Source organism: Trichomycterus rosablanca, chromosome 1, assembly GCF_030014385.1.
Source record: "Trichomycterus rosablanca isolate fTriRos1 chromosome 1, fTriRos1.hap1, whole genome shotgun sequence".
NCBI classification, from domain to species: domain Eukaryota; kingdom Metazoa; phylum Chordata; class Actinopteri; order Siluriformes; family Trichomycteridae; genus Trichomycterus; species Trichomycterus rosablanca.
In genome coordinates, this window is record NC_085988.1 from 62307599 (window position 1) to 62330904 (window position 23306).

Sequence of the window (23306 nt, forward strand, 5' to 3'; positions counted from 1 at the left end):
TAGAGATGCATGTCACGGCAGGTAAATGTGAGCAGGACTGACATGTCATTTGATTCTCAGGTTAATTATAAATCTATAAATCTAAATGTTATGTAAAAAAATCCAAATTAAAGGGATTCTCATGGATTTCAGTCCTTATATGTTGTGGCTGGTTGACTGTACTGATTTAAAATAATCTAAATGCCAGATAGAATCATGGCACAATTAGATTATTAATTCATGATTAGATTGTAATGATTTTATTATTTAAGAAAATGACATGGTTTCAACACTAATTTCGCCTTTGTACTTTTTTAATGCTAATCTGGCAACCCTGATTATGGCACCATAAACTATATAGAATTTATTTGATAAGAATACAAACCAATACTTTTATTTATAAATGTGCGTTTAGTTTTTATATGCAGTATAAAAGCGAGACAGTAGCTTACAAGCATCAATGGATGTGCCCCCACCACCACTTAGTTTACAACCAGTATTGTTGTTACTAATTTAGATATAATGTAGTCTCTTGTAAGTCCTTACAGTATTTAGTCAAATTGTATTTAAAACTGGCGCAAAAGGCTCATCATGTTTAGCCATCAGTGTGTTCACTTGAGTTTATACATACCTGCTGTGCATACGAGAGCTGTGTATAAGTAGCGATGGTGCCTCCTTCCTGCTTACAGGATTCTTGAGCCTGAGTGTAATTCAGTTTGTATGAACCCAAAGGAGAACGGTAGTGGAAAACACCAACCGTTTTATCTGTAAATAAATAAACAAATAAATAACACAACCCAAACTATGCAAACAAAAGCTACTATGCCATAAAAAATACAGACCATAAACATTCCTATTTGAGCAGGCTTACAGCTCAGTTTAAAACACTGTTCACCTTTCATCCTGTAAAAGCACTTCATTATCTTTATTTTTTTTGAGTAAATAGACAGAGATAAAGAAAAGCTATAAGGGTAATAAGAAACTGAATAATAATTAGATTTCCCCTTGTGCAACGTCAAGCTTCTAGTATAACTGCAGCACTAGCCAAAGGAAAATCCGTCTAAAATACCAGAGGTTAACAATTTCATGAATTTAACAAATTCATTTATGATATATTTATTAATAATATATTTATGAGACTGTTTATACCCTTTAAATGTCATTTAAATTAAGTGTCACCTACTTGTTTGCTGTTTTGGCTCTTTAATCCAGCAAATTTAATTTGTAAGGCAACATGAATAGAAACAAAATAACAGCTTTAATTCAATGACAATTAAAATCTAAAGTGAATGAATATAGACAACAATCTATTTTCTTTTATCTGCTCCCATATGTAGGGGTCGCCTAGCGGAACTGAACTACATAACAGATGTGGCACAATTTTTAAGCTGGATGCCCTTTTTGAAGCAACACTTCTATTTTTAACCAGGCTTGGGACTAACTCTGAGAGAGCCTGCCAAAGGCTAGGCTGTTTTGGCCACCCCCTTGATAATTCACTAGTCATGTCAATGCACACGCCCGACCGGCTGATAGCATGGCTAAGATTCAAACCCTGGATCCCCTAGCACTAGTGGGTTAGTGTACTTTACCACTGCGCTACTCAAGTACAATTCTAGCTCTAAGTTTGCTTATATTCATTTTGACTGAGCACGGTAATTAACTACAAGGATTTTTACATCCTGTTTTTACCAATCTTAACAAAAGGTGGCATTGATTTTGAAGCTGACTGTAAAGAAAGACTACAATACTGACCCTGGTAGTGCAGGTCAGTGCACTGTGCATCTGGATGACACTGGCCATTATCCACCATACAGCGGTTCACTGGAAGCACCTTCAGTTCACACACCAGTCCATCGCCAATGTAGTTAGTCTTACACTCACATTTCCTTTTAGCCTGGGGTTCAAATACACACAAATGTAAAACATTAAATATACCATTTCTGCATTTGACCAAACAAAAGTATGGATATGAAGTACACTATATAGTCAAATATATGTTTATACTTAGAAGTATTATTGAGTTCAGATGTTTTAGCCACACCCAATGCTAATACATGCAAACCCATGCTACTGGCTTAAACAGAGCTCTAACCGTAACCCCACTAGACACCTTCAGTTTAGAGCCAGGCTGTTCATCATTAATGTCTGAGCTTACAAATGCTTGTTTGACAGAATGGGCACCACAGAATAGGCAACTCCATACTAATGCCAATCGTTTTGGAATAGGATGTTACATTAGTTGATGGCCAGGTGTCTTCATACTTTTGGCCATACAGTGTAAGTAATACATATGCAATACCAATGTTTTGCTCTTTACATTAATGAAGAATACTACAGAGATAAAATAAGAGTAGCTTGTTTACAGGTCCAGTCAGGGTGCAGATGGCATGCTCATGGCATCCTCCGTTGTCCTCTTCAACACAGAGGTCCACCTGTGAGCACACATGGCCATCTCCAGTGTAGCCTTTCAGACAGGTACAGTTCACCTTCTCACCTTTCTGGGAACATTTAGCATTCTTTGAGCAGCCTCCATTCCAGAACTTGCACATGTCTGTCACTAGAAAAAAAGTGGGGTCAGCATTACAGAAATTCAAACAGGTTTGGTGATCATACACACATCATAAAAACAATTTGACAAATGGCTGTGTGCAGGGCTTGAACATGATTGACCAGTCATAGCATGTGAGAGGCAGGACTTATAGAGAAGTATGAAAGCAAGCAGTTTAGGTCCTGGTCGTGACAAGAAAATGTCCAGGAAAAAGAGGATGTATGGTCCCCCTAGTCTGTAAGGACTTGCATAAACTTCTGACCAAGATAATTATTTATGTATTTATGTAATCCTTTTTTGTGGAAAGAACAAACTTTCTTTGACAAAAATCTTAATAGAACTAAGAATAGAATAGAAATGCAACAATCAACAACAGTAAACAGCACAATAAAATACTGATAGCAAAAAAATGTCTGTTCACAGGGACAAATAGAGACTAAAATTGAATGACAGTTTTTACAGCAAGTATTTTTGACAGAGTAAACCAGCTTTAGTACCTGCTTATTTTTCATTAGAGTAGAATATTTACCTGTGCAGGAGATTCCATCTCCCTCGTAGAAAGGCTTGCATATGCAGGTGTTGTTTGGAGTACACACTGCCTTCTCATGACAAGCAGGCAAGCACACAGGACCATCAGCTACACAATTAGAAAAAAACACGAAGTACATGTGGGTGAATCTGGAAGCATCTGTATTCCGAAAAACATTTACTTTTGAGAATTGTTTTTACATGTCATACCTAATTTTTGCTCACAATGTGCACCAGTCCAGCCCTCATCACAGAAACAGGAGCCAGTGCCTTCTCGACCCACATCACACGATCCATGCTCAGTGCAGTTACATTCTATGAAGACAAGATGTGAAGAAAAAAAGTTTTACAATATGAACTGTTACTTTCAAACATTCACTTGAAGATGCTGTCCACAAATATGATGACATATTGCAGGTCTAGTTAATGGGCAGCCTGTAAGCTAAAAGATGAAATTGCTTTATCATTTACAGTATAAAAGGTATATTTGTTGAACTTGCTGACATGCAATAATGTAGAGAGACTGTGGCTGTATCTAAATTGCTCATGTACTGGTTTAACATAATATTTAACACAGCAACATGCAAATTGGAACACAGTCTAGGCATGTGTGAGGTATCATGCTGTTGTTTACTATAGCATTTTTTTTTTTGTCACACAATCAGTTTAATAATTAAATGCATTGGATGGATGTAATATGTACATTTAAAGTATTTTATTTATTTTTATTATTTTTTATCCTGGTCTGGGTTGCACTGGGTTTGGTTTCACCGGGAATCACCAGACGCAAGGCAGGGGCTACCCTACACAGGGTGGCAATTTATTTAGGTTTTTAATTCCATTTGTTACCAATATGAATGAGTGCAATAGCCCAATGTTTACTAGAGAAGTGCGCGCAGTGACAGTTTTTTTATTGTCTTTATTTTCTACAGCACAGTTTGCTGATCTGAACACCAAAGGGTGATTTGTTTTTATTATTTTGTTTGTGCATTTCTTCACTTTGTCTCCCAACTCTAGCGTATCAAATTACCCAATTGCATTCCTCTCCACCGATGTTGATCTCCACCCTGGTTGAGGAGAGCCGGGACATACACATGCCCTCTCTGACATCTTTTCACTTGCACGAGGCGAGTTCATATGCAGATCAGGTTTGTGTACAATTGTGCCAATCGTTGTTTAAGTTGGCCGCCCAGCCTGCTGAACAGCAGTGCTGAGATTCGAAATGACAAGCTCGAAATTTCAGCTCTGGTGTGCTAGTGTGTTTTACTGCTGCGCCACCTAAGCACCGAAAGGCTACACAGGCTACATAACATCTACACATGAAAAACAACAAATATAAACCGTCAGAAACTTATATCAATTCAACTTTAACTTGTTAAAAAAGCCAACAACTGCCACATTGTCTATTTTACCACTGCTTAGGGCGAAAAGTAAAAAACACCCTAGACAGGTCACCAGTCCATCACAGGGCAAACCCACACACACAATTGTGTATCTCCAATTAACCTGACTGCATGTATTTGGACTGTGGGAGGACATCCAGACAGACACAGGGAGAACATGCACACTCCACACAGAAAGGACCCAGATTGCTCCACCTAGAAATCAAACCCAGGACCTTATTGCTATGGGGCGACAGTGCTGGTGTAGATCTGACTAGATTAATTATTTTATAGTAAAAATAAATATGATGATGTCTTACAAATGCCTTTCTACTAAATGAGTACATGTCTAGTAAAAAAAGAATATTAAAGGTCTTATTGCTTGTTTAAAAATATTAAAAAGCACCTTTACAGTCTGGTCCGAAGCGACCCTCTGTGCAGAGTTCACAGGCCACTCCATGAAACCCAGTGTCACATGTGCAGGTACCATTGCCAAGATTATCCTCATCACACTGCCCATGATTACTGCATGGAGATCCAGATCCTCCAGGACAGACTGGAGAGAAGGTTTTAGAAAGAGTACAGGAACAAAATACATACAGAGACCTTAGCAAGATAACCAAAGTTATTATTCCAGTGTGGCCAATCCTGAGCACTTTATTGCGGCCAGGCCAAGACCTCTGTTAATCCTGATTATTACTTGCAGCTCAGCTCAGAGAACATGTTCAATATGCCTAAAACTGCAAAAAATAGAATAATCACTGTGCTGTGAAAAAGTACTTGTCCCTTTTCTAATTTCTTCTTTTTTGCATTTTTTTCTCTCAATTTAGTCATATCCAATTACCCAATTTCATTTTATATCCTCTCTACTGACTGAGAAGAGCCGTGAATAACATACGCCCCCTTCGACACGTGTGCAGTAGCCGACTGCATCTTTCCACCTGCACGAGACAAGTTCATATGAGGCTCGGTCTCGCACATGGAAAGTCACGCACTGATCTCTATTATCCCTTGTCTCTGTGCAGATGCCATCGTTCAGCCAGCAGAGGTCGTAACTGCATCAGTTATGAGGAAATTTCCTCCAGCATCCAACCCGACAGACGAGCCAATCATTGTCCGTGTAGGCGCCCAGCCTGCTGGTAGCAGAGCTGAGATTCGAACTCACGAGTCTCACTGGTTCAAGATGTCAGCTCTGGTGTGCTAGCGTGTTTTACCACAGCGCCACCTGAGTGCAAATTTCTTCTATTTTTACATATTTTTCAGATCATCAAACCTCAATTTACTTTTAAGATCAGAAAATGACAATTAATTGTAAATTAATTAATTAAAAGTACATTAATTGAAGTTGATGAATTAACGGAAAAATGCTGTTCAGTCCTACCTGGCCCCTATGTAAAAAAAAAACTAATTGCTCCCTTATCTACTAAATCAACCAGTTAACCAAATTCAGTTGATAGATGGGTTCAGTTTCACCATCCACATCCAGGTATGATTACTGCCAGATCTGTTGAATCTAAACATCACTTAAAGAGAATTTGTCTAACAAAGTAAATCCAGCTATAATGTCTTAAATAGCAGCACATGATGTCACATTCTAAAAAGATTCAAATACAGATGTGTAACTACGCCATTGCTAAGGCTCTGAGATGCCGGCGAGCCTACAGAAATGTTCCCCAGAACACATTGCCGAATCATTCAGAAGGTCACAAAAGAACCAAGACAAACATCTAGAAAAACTGCAGGTCTCACCTGTTTCATTAAAGGTTTTACGATAAGAAAAAATTTACAATAAGAAAGATAACAGGCAAAAATGGCATGCATAAAAGAGCTGCAAGGCACAAAGAACAGCTGACCAAAAGGAACACAAGGCTCGCCAAAAACATCTGCATGACTCACAAGACTATATATAAATATTCTGTGGTCTGATGGGTCAAAGACCTATTTGTTATACAGTGGTGCTTAAAAGTTTGTGAACCCTTTAGAATTTTCTATATTTCTGCATAAATATGACCTAAAACATCATCAGATTTTCACACAAGTCCTAAAAGTGATAAAGAGAACCCAGTTAAACAAATGAGACAAAAACATTGTACTTGGTCATTTATTTATTGAGGAAAATGATCCAATATTACATATTTGTGAGTGGCAAAAGTATGTGAACCTTTGCTTTCAGTATCTGGTGTGACCCCCCTTTGCAGCAATAACTGCAACTAAACGTTTCCGGTAACTGTTGATCAGTCCTGCACACCAGCTTGGAGGAATTTTAGCCCATTCCTCCGTACAGAACAGCTTCAACTCTGGGATGTTGGTGGGTTTCCTCACATTAACTGCTCGCTTCAGGTCCTTCCACAACATTTCGATTTTATTAAGGTCAGGACTTTGACTTGGCCATTCCAAAACAGTAACTTTATTCTTCTTTAACCATTCTTTGTAGAACGACTTGTGTGCTCAGGGTCGTTGTCTTGCTGCATGACCCACCTTCTCTTGAGATTCAGTTCATGGACAGATGTCCTGACATATTCCTTAAGAATTCTCTGATATAATTCAGAATTCATTGTTCCATCAATGATGACAAGCCGTCCTGGCCCAGATGCAGCAAAACAGGCCCAAACCATGATACTACCACCACCATGTTTCACAGATGGGATAAGGTTCTTATGCTGGAATGCAGTGTTTTCCTTTCTCCAAACATAACACTTTTCATTTAAACCAAAAAGTTCTATTTTGGTCTCATCCGTCCACAAAACATTCTTCCAATAGCCTTCTGGCTTGTCCACGTGATCTGTAGCAAACTGCAGATGAGCAGCAATGTTCTTTTTGGAGAGCAGTGGCTTTCTTCTTGCAACCCTGCCATGCACACCATTGTTGTTCAGTGTTCTCCTGATGGTGGACTCATGAACATTAACATTAGCCAATGTGAGAGAGGCCTTCAGTTGCTTAGAAGTTACCCTGTGGTCCTTTGTGACCTCGCCGACTATTACACGCCTTGCTCTTGGAGTGATCTTTGTTGGTCGACCACTCCTGGGCAGGGTAACAATGGTCTTGAATTTCCTGTATTTGTACACAATCTGTCTGACTGTGGATTGGTGGAGTCCAAACTCTTTAGAGATGGTTTTGTAACCTTGTCCAGCCTGATGAGCATCAACAACTCTTTTTCTGAGGTCCTCAGAAATCTCCTTTGTTCGTGCCATGATACACTACCACAAACATGTATTGTGAAGAGCAGACTTTGATAGATCCCTGTTCTTTAAATAAAACAGGGTGCCCACTCACACCTGATTGTCATCCCATTGATTGAAAACACCTGACTCTAATTTCACCTTCAAATTAACTGCGAATCCTAGAGGTTCACATACGTTTGCCACTCACAAATATGTAATATTGGATAATTTTCCTCAATAAATAAATGACCAAGTACAATATTTTTGTCTCATTTGTTTAACTGGGTTCTCTTTATCTACTTTTAGGACTTGTGTGAAAATCTGATGATGTTTTAGGTCATATTTATGCAGAAATATAGAAAATTCTAAAGGGTTCACAAACTTTCAAGCACCACTGTATATTATACATGAATGGGCAGCTTACCAAGACAGTCCCTGCCATAGTACCCTGGGCAGCACTTGGGCTTCCACACAACCATGGAGCACACAGACTGACATCCAGAATTTATGGATAAGAAGGTCCTTGGAAGGTCGCATTTCTTTTTAGTCTGTATGAAAAAACAAGTTTTAATGTTATAATGTTACTGTATTCAAACACATGCTTTTCTTCAATTCAAAGGTATTTTTTTCCATCACCTGCTTTCCTGGTGTGCCCAAGGGCACAACAACGCGCACAAGGCAGGGCTTTGGCCATAACCCACAACTCCATTATACATAGCCAGTCATGTCTGTGTAGGTGCCAGGCCAGATGATGGCACGGCATCAGTGGTGGTGGGCTAGCGTAAAAGACCATGCACCAACCGAGCACTTTGCCAGCTTATAAGTGATTTGATTAGCTGTCAGGGTTTTATTCTGGTACACTTACCTTGTACCTACACTGATTGCCATTGTCTATTATACACCTACCACATACACTATATGTTAACACCCAACCATGAGTTTGCTGGACATCCTATTATAAATCTATGGACAACCCAATCAGTTAAAAGCACAAGAGGACCTGATTTGCAATCATATTTCAACTTAGACTATATGGACAACATTATTGGGACAAACCTCTTAATCATTAAATGTAGGTGTTTCAGTCAGTTTCATTGCCACATGTGTATAAAAACATTCTAAATAGCTCACTGAATTTAAATGTGGTGCTGTAACTATGATCACACTATTGCAACAAGTCAGTCTGTGAATTATTTTCCCTCCTTGATATTCCAGCAGAGAGCCCAGACTGTTAAGCAGCTGTTTTATTAATCAAGAATAGAAAAGGGTTATTCCACTTTCATAACTACAACAACTGTGCTAGTAAAGGTCAGGTTACATCCTGTGTTGCACCAGTAACAACTGTATCAACTTTTTCTGGAATTGGTATTTCAGATAGAGAACATACACTTTAGTTAGTGAATTACACATTTCTGAACATTAAAAATCCACAGGATGTCTTCAAATCAGACATAAATGCAACATACCTTAGGTTTACTCACTGCAGGGCAGTCAAAGACTTTGAAACCACATTGTCTGCATGGCATCTGTTACATAAAAAATAAACAATGTCTATATACTGACAGTTTCAGTTATGTACCATTCATTGATTTTAAGATAATTAAGAACTTACTGTGATTTCTACAACATCTTTCTCATCACAGCGTCCACCAAGACTGGGTGGGGTTAGCAGACAATCAATACCGTAGACAAGGCCTCCATTGAAATCAATGTTCCTCTTCACAATTGGACAGCTTTTGTCATTGATATACAGAGCCCCCTTTAAGGTGGAAAAAACAAATAACATAATGGAGAAACATAAATTTGGTTATCAATGTGTTTTTCTTTTATAGTGCTGAATGCTGAATGAACATGTATCAGATACAGTATGTACTGAATAATAAACTGTTGGGTCTAGTTCAGTCAGTTCTGTTCCTAACAAAACGTAACTCTTTGCCAAAATCTCTAAGTTTACTTGATATGATTTGCCTAAAGATATGATTTGCCTATATCTGGGTCATTATAGCATTGCATATCACTTCAAATAAAAAAAGAATAAATTTTTTACTACATTGATGAAAAAGAACAATTAATGTTATCTTAAAATGCTATTTTACTTAAACTATGTAAACGTTTTAACTAGTCAGCCCCATCTGCTGTACTGACTAGTAAATGTTTAGCCAACTGTCTCTAAGACTTGCTTTTCCTAAGGGTTATCAGTCAAAGTGAACTACATCTTGCAGTTATGTTCAGTTACACCCAGAGGCACGGGGTGTAACTGAACCCAACTGCAAGATACATAACCAGGCAGAACAATAGATTACCTTTTTCATAAACTTTTCAGTGGGTTTAGTAAAACTAGCCCTACTTAGTTGAAGAACAAGTTGTACAGTTGTATGAGCCATTGACATACACATTCTTTACAAGTGTATGAAAACCTTGACTTAAATTAAACACCAACCCACTGTGCATCAACCTGTATGATATGTAATGGTCATTAGAATAGAATTGAATAGAATTGTGTTCTGTTCTTTCATCACTCACTATGTAGTCTTCTCCAACACAGCCTGCAGTGATATCAGAGCCCTGAAGCGTCTTTATTGAATCGTAATGCACCATCTCTGCAGCCTGCACCTAAACCAGACACACACAAAACATATTTACTCTACTGTAGGGGTGCCCATGCTTGCGTGGCTTGAGATATATTATTTTCAGTCGACAGGTCATCGCAATCTACTTTTTTTTGTTGCACCCCCCCCAATATTCCTCCTAATCTAGTTGTATCCAATCAGCCTATTGCATTACGCTTCCTCTCTACTGATGTTGATCTCTACCCTGGTTGAGGAGACCTGTGACTAACACACGCTCCCTCCGACACGGGTGCAGTAGCCGACTACATCTTTTCATCTGCACGAGGCGATAAATATGTGGATCAGCTTTGTGTACAAAGAGACACACCCTGATCCTCATTATCCCTTGACTCAGTGAGGCCCCCTCCGGCACCCTGCCCTTGAACAACAGCCAAATGTATGGCAGAGCTGAGTTTTGAACCGATAAGCTTGAAATGTCAGCTCTGGTGTGCTAGCGTGTTTTACCGCTGCACCACCTAAGTGCCTACTTTTTAAAAAGTTCGGCCTCATCATTTTTCAAAAAAGCAACATTACAGGCCAAGCGACTGAAACGTCACACCAACCTTATTTTAATGATTTGCACTGAATGGTGTCAGCCAGGTTTATATAGTCTGAACAGTAGCTGCTGATGCCAATTCTCAAGCAGTCTTAAGGGTGGACTGATATATAATTTTTATGTGGTTCTATTACAACTACAGACAGGTGGGCAACCATAAGGGCCAGTGATAGCTCAGTGGTTAAGGTACTGGACTAGTAAACAGAAGGTTGCCGGTTAAAGCCCCGCCACCACCGAGTTGCCACTGTTGGGTCCTTGAGCAAGGCCCTTAACCCTCAATTGCTCATTGTGTAAGTCGCTTTGGATAAAAGCGTCTGCTAAATGCTGAAAATGTAAATGTAATGTAAATGTGGGAAAAGGCTGATTTACACAAGTAGGTTGATGCTGTCAAATATGTGGCATATGTTTGGATATTTTTCCTCAGCCAGCAAATTCCAAAATTGTCCAGCAGAGGCTCTTGACTTCATATGAATGTCAGAATGTAGGGTCAAGAGCAGATGGGTCCATGTGGAACAACAATGCAGTTTTTAAAGCCAACACATCAGCTTCAGCTGTACCACCAAATAGAAATCGGCTCAAGCAAACACAAGTCTCGAAAGTGCTGTTCAAAGTCTGCTTTCACATTCTAAATTTGTTTAATGTACCGTGCACTTTTCAGTTGTATGCAAAATGCCCCCTGCTTTTCCAGCTCCGATGACACGTTTGGGAAGTTCTGTAAGTTGTGATGTAACTTTGAGGACAATAACTCTTTTTATTTGAAAGTGTTCACAAAGCTGATCATGTCTACCACACATTTGTCTTTGCCTTGCAGCTCTAAATTAAGCTTATTAACATGTTTGTTAGATCTGTCATAAATGCCAAATCTAAGAGCCACTGTTTGTCATCCAGCTGGGCGTATTCTCTACCGTTTGAGATATGAAGAAACTCTTTGATGTCGGGTAAAAGATCCTAAAATTCCTGGAGAAATTTGCCTCTACTAAGCTATCTAACATCTGTATGTAACATCAGATCTGAATATTCTCCGTCAGCTTCATCCATGTTTTAACGAAACGGTCGTCTTTGCAGTGTTCTTGCCCGAATCGGAACTGTTTGGTTGTGCACTCATCTTCAGACCCAGTGTAGGTTACAAAAGGAAAATGCTAAAAATTGCGCAAACTGGCTAATGATGATTGAAAACTAAATTAGCGGTGCTTTAGATGGGCTGATGCGTAGCTCTAGTTACAAACGGCAAATTAAAAAAACAGTGGCCACTTCATGTCAATCAAGTTGACCTGTTTGAATGAGGCACGATCGATCAAAGTATGGGGCACCCATGCTCTACTGTATATATCAGGTTTTACTGAGGAAGACATTGTTACTTTTTATAGTACAGAAGACTATTTACATCATGTGGCTGTGCTTTGAAGCAGTGCCCCCTAGCACAATTCACTAAATCCAGAGTTCCCATGAACGCAGCACTCAGCACAAGTCAGCACTAAAAGCATCCTGTCTCACCTTTTTGTCTCGGAGAATGTGATATTCAAGGTACTCTACAAGTTGGGCTCGGTTATGCAGACCATACAGAAAGTCCTTTTGTTTCTGAGGTAAAGCTGCCATAGTGTTGTCAGTTGGCAAAAACAGAGTAACTGGCTGATGGAGAGGGTCCTGAATCTGCTTTATTACGTCTGTATCCTAAAAACAACAAGAGACCCAGTTTTCTTTTCAACAGTAACTAATTATGATGCCATTAAAATAAATAAAAATGGTTTAATTAGTACATACCTCCAGCAGCTTGAAGAAAGTCTTGAAGCCATGTTGTTCTGATACATCCTTGAGGCTGGACTGTAAAATAAAGCTAAGGTTATTTACCAATAGGTAAATAAGTGCATTATTTCAGGAAAAATCAGAAAAAGAAGAAAACCATAGCTTGCAAAAAATAAAAGAATTAAATAATTTAAAACAGCATGCCCTGGATACACAGTGTTTCAGATTACAGTGGCACCTTAAAACTCAACATCAATTGGTTCTGGGACTGGCGTCAAGTTTAAAAGGCATTGAGTTTTAAGGTATTTTTTCCATAAGGATGTATGGACAACCTGTTAATGCGTTCCATGGTCCCGTGGACTTGCATATATTTTAGGCATATTTAAAATAATGGGGTTGTTTTTGACACTTTTACACTGAAAATAACACAAATATAATATAAAAACACTGAAATCAAAAGCTGATTCTTGCAATTTCTCAGAACCTCGAGCTGTAACACAAGTTTAAAAGTTAAACAGTGAAGAGAATCCAGATAAACACAGATACATGTGGAGCTTTCAGAGTGAATCTGACGGTTATTCCACACAAATGCAGATTTGTCTCATATTCTCACTTTGATGACGTGTTACCACACTGTTCAAGCAGAGCGCTGAACAAAGCGGCTGTTCATTGTTAATTTTAAATTAAAGAAATACATTTTGAAAAAACAAACTGAACACTTTGAGTTGAACGGAAACGTTGAGTTTAAGGGTACAAATTTCTCAACAAAGGGCGTTGAGTTTCAAAGATTTTGAGTTAAGGAAACGTTGAGTTACAAGGTACCACTGTATTAGATTTAGGCAGATATAACCAAACCACGGAGGAATGATCCCAAGTAGGGATGGTGATGGCATTGCCATAAATTGGGGTGGACAGTATAAAAATTGGAAATCTTAATTGTACTATCCCACCTATTCTGGAATGGACTTTGTAATATACAGCTGTAAAAAAAACATGCAATTTTACAAAAAACATAAAAAAATAAATAAATATTATGTTGTGAAATTACTGTTACTACTACTAATAATAGTAATAATAATTATTTTTATAAAAATTTTTCTATTTTACTTTAGCGTGGTTAGAATACCAAAACATTGCATGGCTCCAGCCCACTCCTCAGACATATTATTATATTTTTTATTATTATCACCGTTGTTAATGTTGTAATGACCCCTTTATTTTAGATACAATGAGAAACAAACTCACAGTCTTTGTGGTGTTCATTTTGCTTAATTTCTCATAACTGGGAGGAAACAGAACCGTGTCAATCTCATAGAAAATCCCGTTGCTACTTTCTTCATCACTGTACACAACTTTCACATTGTTATTGATATATATTGTGCCCTGTAAAAACAAATTAAGTTAAAAAATATTAGGATGTAATGTCAATACATTTATTTAAATACATTTTTGATGTTTTGGTTAGCCTGTGTACCTCTGAATAGGAAACAGTGATAGTTTCACCAGTGAGCGTGGTGAGGTTGCGAGGTTGCATGAAATCTGCAGGAAGAAGGCTCTGGCATGACACGATGTGGTACATCAGGATTGCAGGTTTTTCAGCATTGTTTAACATGTTTTTATTCTAAAAATAGAAAAAAAGATATAAACAAAAGAAGCAGAGAGATGAGAATTATCAAAAATAAAACAATAAAATAAAGAAGGAATGAGAAAAGTTAAGAGTAAGATTCAGTTTTAATATTACTTAACCCATAAAAAAGGTTAATACCAATTTTATAAGCAAAACAATTTGATAAGCATTAGTATTTTGCTGCTTGTGCATTAAATACTTATAGTTATTAAATCTCTATGTGGTTGCTTGAGATGTGGATGGGAGTCTAAGGTACAGAGTTAAGCAATGAGTTACCACAGCTACCCACAGCTCTGTTCCTGGTTCTTCTCCAGTTACACTGCTTCCAATTCAGTCAACTGTGATCTTTGTTTTCATTCATCATCTCACCTTATTTTTCCACGACAAATCCTTTTTAACATTTTGATGACTTAAGTTTCTAGCTATGGATATAGCCCAATTGCTAAGTGTTATTATATAATAATACAAGTTAGTGTTTTATTAGTTCTAAACTAATAAAAGGCTAATCAATGACCAAAGAGTAGAGTACTAAGACATGCTGTTACATGCTATAGTTTGGAAAGATGTGCAGTTAACAGAGGTGGGCAAAATGTATAAATAGGACAGCACCAACAAAAATGAGCTTACCTGTAGTTTTTTAAATGCTTTAGCATTAGGAGCAAATACAGTGTATGGACCACGTCCTTTAAGATCTATGATGGAAGCCCTCTGAAAATTCAATATATTCATCACTTCAAGCTATTTTTCAGTACATTTGGTTAAATACATGTTTTATTCTGAAGCTTTAATACTGTACACACCCAAAATCATTGTAGTACATGAAAAATATATAGACACACATGAATTGGATTATTATGTGCTTAATTAACTTATTACATACCATGGGCATTAACGTTCACTCATTAATCAGAGCAAATGTCTGTACTGCTTTAGAATCTAAGAATGGTGGGTCTTAAACTGCTTCAGACAAAGCTTGCCATTGTGTATGATAACCTTAAGCTTAGATGATTCTGGAAGCTTCTGACCGTACCTGTTGCTTCCAGAGGCATTTGGGAACTCATAACTAAAGTCTGGCAAGCTAAAAGGGTAATTCTATGTTGTGCATGGCTTAAAATTGGCTACAATTTGAGGCATCTACAAAGATTTGACCAAGAGTGTACAGCAGATGCTTAGGATCAAATTTAGATTTCTGTATAATATAAAAAAACACAATATAACACAAAGCAAACCTAACTTAAATATATTAAAATATATGCAGTAACAATAATACTTTATTTCACTTTTATTGTAATTTTTATATTCCCTAAATAACAGAATGTAATAAAGAAAGACCTAAAGGAGCAACACACCCAAACACCATCAGACTACCACCACCTTGCTGTTGTTATAATGTCTTTATAAAAGGCTGTATTTGTTGTATTACTGTTACTGTATTAAAGAACGTTATTCTAAAAACTTTGGGGTTAATCCAGGTGCTTTTTAAGGTTTCCCCCCTGATACACTCCCACAGATCCCATTGTTGTCTGATCTCTGTATTGTGGAGTCATAAACACTGACCTTAACTGATACTAAAGCTGTTAAATCTTCCATAACCTCCTTGAAGTTACCCTTCATGATATTTTAACAGACCAATAAATCCTACTAGATTCACAACTTTTTTAAGGGTTTTTAGATTAAAGGTAAATGCACTTTCTGTGGTTCAGTGGAGTCAAAGAGCCCTAGGATCGGATTGTAAATTATTTATTCTCAGCTTTTTTTAAATGATTTCCGATTGTGGCATAATGTCCCTGTACAAGCTTTAACATGACTGCTTGACGATAAGGTCCGTGATGAGTGAGGTTTATATTCTGTGTTGCACTGTAAAAACTGTGCTCTAAAATCTTGTTTATATTTTTAATAAGTTAGAATATGTATTGCAAAATGTTTTCTTTTTAAGTTAATTGAGTGTACTTTAGTTCTCTTGTATAAAATCATATATTGTTTATTGCAGTTATACTGTATATATTAATAACTGTACTTACAAGCAAACGAAATGAGAAGTCAATCAGATTCCTGTTTTGAATCTCCTGTAGTCATATTAAATTAAATATTTAAGTTAAACAAGAAAATTACACATTACATTACATATGCAGTGCATTAAATAATTGTACTTACCCGCATGATACTTTCTTTGCATTTTAACCCATCGCCAATAGTGTTTTTTGGGCAAGTGCAGTTCCTTTCTCCTGGTCCTGTCATTGTACATATGGCGATTCTGTGGCAGCCACCATTTTTCTGACAAGAATTAGAAAAGTACACATTCCTTTAAACCACCAAATAATGTATTGTGTTTTGGCACAGCATTTGTTAAGTAGTCCTACTGCAGTTACAACTTAAATGTTGCAATAAAAACTCATAAAACATACAGTCTAGGCCAAAAAACCTAGATACAGTGTATCACAAAAGTGAGTACACCCCTCACATTTCTGCAAATATTTTATTATATCTTTTCATGGGAAAACACTATAGAAATAAAACTTGGATATAACTTAGAGTAGTCAGTGTACAACTTGTATAACAGTGTAGATTTACTGTCTTCTGAAAATAACTCAACACACAGCCATTAATGTCTAAATAGCTGGCAACATAAGTGAGTACACCCCACAGTGAACATGTCCAAATTGTGCCCAAAGTGTCAATATTTTGTGTGACCACCATTATTATCCAGCACTGCCTTAACCCTCCTGGGCATGGAATTCACCAGAGCTGCACAGGTTGCTACTGGAATCCTCTTCCACTCCTCCATGATGACATCACAGAGCTGGTGGATGTTAGACACCTTGAACTCCTCCACCTTCCACTTGAGGATGCGCCACAGGTGCTCAATTGGGTTTAGTCCATCACCTTTACCTTCAGCTTCCTCAGCAAGGCAGTTGTCATCTTGGAGGTTGTGTTTGGGGTCGTTATCCTGTTGGAAAACTGCCATGAGGCCCAGTTTTCGAAGGGAGGGGATCATGCTCTGTTTCAGAATGTCACAGTACATGTTGGAATTCATGTTTCCCTCAATGAACTGCAGCTCCCCAGTGCCAGCAACACTCATGCAGCCCAAGACCATGATGCTACCACCACCATGCTTGACTGTAGGCAAGATACAGTTGTCTTGGTAATTCTCACCAGGGCGCCGCCACACATGCTGGACACCATCTGAGCCAAACAAGTTTATCTTGGTCTCGTCAGACCACAGGGCATTCCAGTAATCCATGTTCTTGGACTGCTTGTCTTCAGCAAACTGTTTGCGGGCTTTCTTGTGCGTCAGCTTCCTTCTGGGATGACGACCATGCAGACCGAGTTGATGCAGTGTGCGGCGTATGGTCTGAGCACTGACAGGCTGACCTCCCACGTCTTCAACCTCTGCAGCAATGCTGGCAGCACTCATGTGTCTATTTTTTAAAGCCAACCTCTGGATATGACGCCGAACACGTGGACTTAACTTTCTTTGGTCGACCCTGGCGAAGCCTGTTCCGAGTGGAACCTGTCCTGGAAAACCGCTGTATGACCTTGGCCACCATGCTGTAGCTCAGTTTCAGGGTGTTAGCAATCTTCTTATAGCCCAGGCCATCTTTGTGGAGAGCAACAATTCTATTTCTCACATCCTCAGAGAGTTCTTTGCCATGAGGTGCCATGTTGAATATCCAGTGGCCAGTATGAGAGAATTGTACCCAAAACACCAAATTTAACAGCCCTGCTCCCCATTTACACCTGGGACCTTGACACATGACACCAGGGAGGGACAACGACACATTTGGGCACAATTTGGACATGTTCACTGTGGGGTGTACTCACTTATGTTGCCAGCTATTTAGACATTAATGGCTGTGTGTTGAGTTATTTTCAGAAGACAGTAAATCTACACTGCTATACAAGCTGTACACTGACTACTCTAAGTTATATCCAAGTTTCATGTCTATAGTGTTGTCCCATAAAAAGATATAATGAAATATTTGCAGAAATGTGAGGGGTGTACTCACTTTTGTGATACACTGTATATAATACAAACACCTCCATTTCACTCCATTTTCAAACTTTCAATATATTTCATATAATCACCTCAACAGCTGGAGTAAAAAGTTGAATGTTACATAAAATTCAGAACGAGATCCTTAGACTAGTCTGTGAGAGTCACTATTTGATCTTTCTTTCTTTCATGTAGTTAATGCAAGGCTTTAAGGTTTAAAATTTGTAATAAAATAAACTGAGAAATAAACAATTACATTTGAGGAAAAAAAGTTAAAGCACACTGAGTACTTGATTTAGTAGCAAGTAATGAGATGTGCCAGTGGCAACTACTGAAACCTTACCTTCTTACACACATTGATAGGAGCACATGCCTTTCCATCGCCAGAGTAGCCAGTTTTGCACACACAAGCTGACTAAAAGCAAACAAAAACAACATGCCTTTGTAAGTACGTGTGTGTGTGTGTATATATATATATATATATATATATATATATATATATATATATATATATATATATATACAATAAGGCATAACATTATGACCACCTAATATTGTGTTGGTCCCCCTTTTGCAGCCCTGTCCCATCGCTGGCCTTCGCTGGCCCTTATTGTCCAATGGATATTAAACTGATAAAGTGTTATACTTTTTGTTAAATCTTAGTTACACTTATGTCCATATACTTATGGTATTAGGCCTAGTATCTCTGCACTTCTCACCACTTACGAGCTGAGCATGCAGTTCTGAACATGGTTTTGTCTAGTTTTGTTCTCTAAAACTTTCTCATGTAGTTTAGCCATCACACACACACATACACTCTCTCACCCACACACATACTTGTCTTGTGTTCTCTTTTAGTAAAGTCATTCATACTTTGACTTGGTGTCTTGTCTGGGTGCTTTCCTTGTGCACGAGATTCAACGAATGATTCTTTTCCTGGTTAAGTTCTTTCTATTAGCTCAAGGGACAGGACTTCGAGGTGACTGAGTAAAAACACTTTTATTTAAGAACAGTTGTCTCTAGAATCAGTGTGCTATACAAGCCTGATTGAAGGGTTTACAAAACAACACAAACTTAAAAAAACAATTATTCTGTACTCCAAATACTGCAAGATTTATTTAGCATCAGTGGCATGAGTAATCAAGTCATTTTACGAATTAATATTTCTTTTTTAAATGAATATACATGGTACAAATCTGATGCACAATCTCTGCCAATCAGGTAAAACACACTTAATAATTAGGAGGGGTGTTTACAGACTTCTGATCACGTAATTATTTTCCAGTAACATTCTATGGTGAAAATGTAAGTATACATTCATTTTTTAACTTCTATAAAAATTTATTAATTACTTAATCATATGACATGCTTCTAACATCTCATTATGCAAAAAAGGCAAGTCTTTGTTCTCTTTCTTTTTTTAATGTATGAGTTTAAAAGCTTTTCATATGTAATTCTAATGCATATGTAAATGACTGTCTCGCATATATTCCTGCCCTGCACTTGAAGGCTTTCATGTGGCTTTAATAAACTGCCAACAGCATTCTGACTAATAACGCATGCAATCTTTCAGACCACTTATGCAAACTTTTTTTTTTAATAAGAGGGAGTCAGGAAGTCATTTGCTACTTTGGCAAAAACATCACATATATATCGGTTTGTTACCTTGTTTGGACCTGTGTGTATGCACTCTGAATTATTACTGCAGCCTGCATTGCCATCCAGACAGGGGTTGATTGCTGGAGGAGAACATATAATCAGAAAATAAACATTTAAAGAACAAACCTGAAATGACATCACTAGCACAAATACTAGGCAGTTCAACAGAAGACAGTAAACTTACAAACACACACTTGTCCATCTCCTGCATAGCCGGGGTTACAGACACATTGCCTGCGTCCTGGTTGAGTCCTTTTACACACAGCGTTGGGGGAGCAGTTGCCATTATTGTTTGCACATTGGTCAACCACTAAGGACACACACACACAAGGTCAGCCACTATTAAGTACTCCCTAAAACAAGTAATAGAGTCAAAGACAGTATAGATCAGGATTTCTTAAGTATCTGATTCTCTTTTGCCCATTGCAGTTAGTGAAAATAAACAAGACTTGACACTGAAAATAGAGAAGCACCTACCTGTGCAGTGTGTACCATTCCCCTCAAAACCAGCTGCACAGCTACAGTAATACGAATTATCTGTTACTCTTAGAAGGCAGCTAAAAATACAAACACACATGAGAGTACATACTAACACTAACAACACAAATATTAATAAGAAACATTAATTATTTATATAAAGTTTTTTAATTTTGACCTTATAATGCAGTGTGATTCGCTCTTTTTGGATTAAACACAAAATACGGTTTTTAACTAATCATTTCATTTATTCAAGCCCTAAAATGCCTATATTACTAGTTGTTTCACATTTAGCAACAAACAACTGCAACTAAATGTTAATGAAAGCTGGTCTTTTAGGTTTTGGGTCTCGTCCTTTTTGCATTATTGCTTTTTTTGCTTTAATTCAGCAGAAGATTTTCAAGCAAACTATATTTTTGTGTTTACTACTTATCTTTTTATATTAAATTTTGTTTTAAAAATTTTATTCCAATTAATGTGACAAATATGCAGTTATGGAAAAATCAGAAGTTGGAAGTAATGCAGCATGGTGGTGGTAGGTGATTTAGGCCTGTTTTGGTGGCTAGCTATTTTGATGAACCAATAAATTCTGAGAATTTATAAATAAATAGTTAAAAAAGAGTAGGAAAGTTAATGTTTCATAAATGTTGTGGAAAGACCTAAAGCTAGCCATTTATGAAAGAATGGGCTAAAATGAATAGGCCTGATCAGCAATGACCAGAAATGTTTAGTCACACCAAGATACTGAATAGATACTGGGTTTACATTTGCAACATTTAGCAGACACTTTTATCCAAAGCAATTATGACTGAACATAATCTCAGTACTTTTACCAGTGAGCTACCACTGCCCTAAAGCAAGTTCCTTCGAGTCGGATTCGAACCAGCAACCTTAGGATGCCAACACTATCCACTATAGTCCTCCACTCTACCAACTAAGCTATCAAAGGGCACTTGCATACACATACCTTATATACATACACATATATACAGGGCTTACATACTTTTGGCACTTGCAAAAATGTAATACTGGATTATATGCCTCAATATATAAATGACCAAGTATTATATTTTGGTCATATTTGTTCCATTGGATTGTGTGAAAATTTGATTTAGGTCTGATTTAAGATTTAGGTCATATACATGCATAAATATGGATTAAAAAAAGGGGTAAATTTAAAAGGGTTCACAAAATAATAATGGGTTTCTGTTATTTTGTCCAAATTAGAATACATACTGTATGTAAACAAGATTAAACAAGATAAACAACACATTGATGCTGCACTTACTTTGCATTTGAGTGGCACTTTCCTGCACATGAATCTGAGGTAATGCCTGAAACAAAACAAAACAAACAAAATAGCATTTTTTTGTTTTTCTCACAAGAGGAATTAAAATAATCTAATTGTGAATGTAATTGTTGTAAATGTGATTTCATACTTATAGAGCAGTAGATTCCTTTCCAACCCACATCACAATCACAGGTGCCATCTCCATTCAGACCACTATTGCACCTACCATTTACACACTTACAGTCTGCATGATGGGGCACAGAGAATGAGAAAAAAGACACATTTTAAATAAAAGTGGTTTACATTAAAAGCTAATAATCATAAATGCCTAAGCAAATAAATAATAAAATATAATGTTAAATACAATGCATTAAAAAAGTCTACATTTCCCAGTTTACTACGTAAATGATTGCTCCAATATGAGACTTGTATTACTTTGGCTATTTGGTGGTGTATTTGTGCAACATATCTTCATTTCCATTAATTCTGACCAGACTGCTAGTCTCAGTTGTTGATAAGCATCCCCAAAACATCCCATATATGTACGGAGCCGGCTGGCCAACAGCACCTGCTAAGGTTCAAACCCTGATATTATTGGTGGTGGGCTAGTGTAAAGTCCACTGTGACATCCGAGTGTCTTCTGTAGATTTATATTTTATTTAATTTTCAGCAGTGGGGTGGCTCGGTGGGTAGCATTGTTGCCTCACAGCAAAAAGGTCCTGGGTTTGATCCCCAGGTGGGGCGATCCAGGTCCTTTCTGTGTGGAGTTTGCATGTTCTCCCCGTGTCTGCATGGGTTTCCTCTGGGGGCTCCGGTTTCCTCCCACAGTCCAAAGATGTGCAAGTGAGGTGAATTGGAGATACTAAATTGTCCATGACTGTGTTCGCTATAACCTTGTGAACTGATGAACTTTGTGTAATGAGTGACTACCATTCCTGTTATTAATGTAACCAAAGTGTAAAACATGATGTTAATATCCAAATAAATAAATACATTTCAGCAGTGGACTCAACTCTATGCTGTATTTAATGAATTTGAGGTGGTCTTGTATGATTCTCTGGGCAAGTCATTTTTCCCTGGCTTTCCCTGGCTTGTTTCACATTTTTCTTTGACTTCTATTTTCTATTTCTATTTAGTTTAGACCATATGAGTAGTAGTTTCCACCATACTGATAGACAATAGAAAGGAAAGCCTTTTTATTTATTAAAGAAACAGCTGATCCACACATTTTCCATGCAGGTACTGACTATCAATATATGTAAATTGGTAATCTAATTTGTTACACGAAATTGATCATAAAGTGGGTCAAATATTTGTACAACTTTTACAGTGGGTCAAATACTTTTACAACACAAACATTCATTCATTAATTTTCTGTTTTACTACTGCTTTATCTTATTAAGGGTTGTGGTAGGTCTGATTCACTGGGCGAAAGGCAGGAAACACCCTGAACAGGTCGCCACTCACACACACACACACACACTCAGGAAACTTTAGTATCTACAATCAATCTCTCTGCATGTACAGTGTATCACAAAAGTGAGTACACCCCTCACATTTCTGCAGATATTTAAGTATATCTTTTCATGGGACAACACTGACAAAATGACACTTTGACACAATGAAAAGTAGTCTGTGTGCAGCTTATATAACAGTGTAAATTTATTCTTCCCTCAAAATAACTCAATATACAGCCATTAATGTCTAAACCACCGGCAACAAAAGTGAGTACACCCCTAAGAGACTACACCC

The 23306-nt window shown here is 37.6% G+C and overlaps 1 protein-coding gene across 1 annotated transcript in view; it reads right to left on the reverse strand.

Annotated features, from left to right (window-relative positions):
• Positions 1–23306, reverse strand: part of stab2 (stabilin 2) — a 99580-nt gene that overhangs the window by 6485 nt on the left and 69789 nt on the right. The window contains exons 39-61 of the mRNA XM_063007611.1: positions 21703–21798; positions 21552–21597; positions 20264–20343; positions 19971–20096; positions 19793–19866; positions 18471–18542; positions 16288–16407; positions 16155–16199; positions 14761–14841; positions 13981–14127; positions 13752–13889; positions 12525–12584; positions 12258–12434; positions 10122–10211; positions 9211–9357; positions 9065–9124; positions 8023–8146; positions 4844–4993; positions 3266–3370; positions 3057–3164; positions 2343–2536; positions 1732–1873; positions 611–744 (exon numbers count right to left, since the gene is read on the reverse strand). Of these exons, the coding sequence (XP_062863681.1) occupies positions 611–744; positions 1732–1873; positions 2343–2536; positions 3057–3164; positions 3266–3370; positions 4844–4993; positions 8023–8146; positions 9065–9124; positions 9211–9357; positions 10122–10211; positions 12258–12434; positions 12525–12584; positions 13752–13889; positions 13981–14127; positions 14761–14841; positions 16155–16199; positions 16288–16407; positions 18471–18542; positions 19793–19866; positions 19971–20096; positions 20264–20343; positions 21552–21597; positions 21703–21798 (2516 nt within the window). The remainder of the gene's footprint in view (positions 1–610; positions 745–1731; positions 1874–2342; positions 2537–3056; positions 3165–3265; positions 3371–4843; positions 4994–8022; positions 8147–9064; positions 9125–9210; positions 9358–10121; positions 10212–12257; positions 12435–12524; positions 12585–13751; positions 13890–13980; positions 14128–14760; positions 14842–16154; positions 16200–16287; positions 16408–18470; positions 18543–19792; positions 19867–19970; positions 20097–20263; positions 20344–21551; positions 21598–21702; positions 21799–23306) is intronic.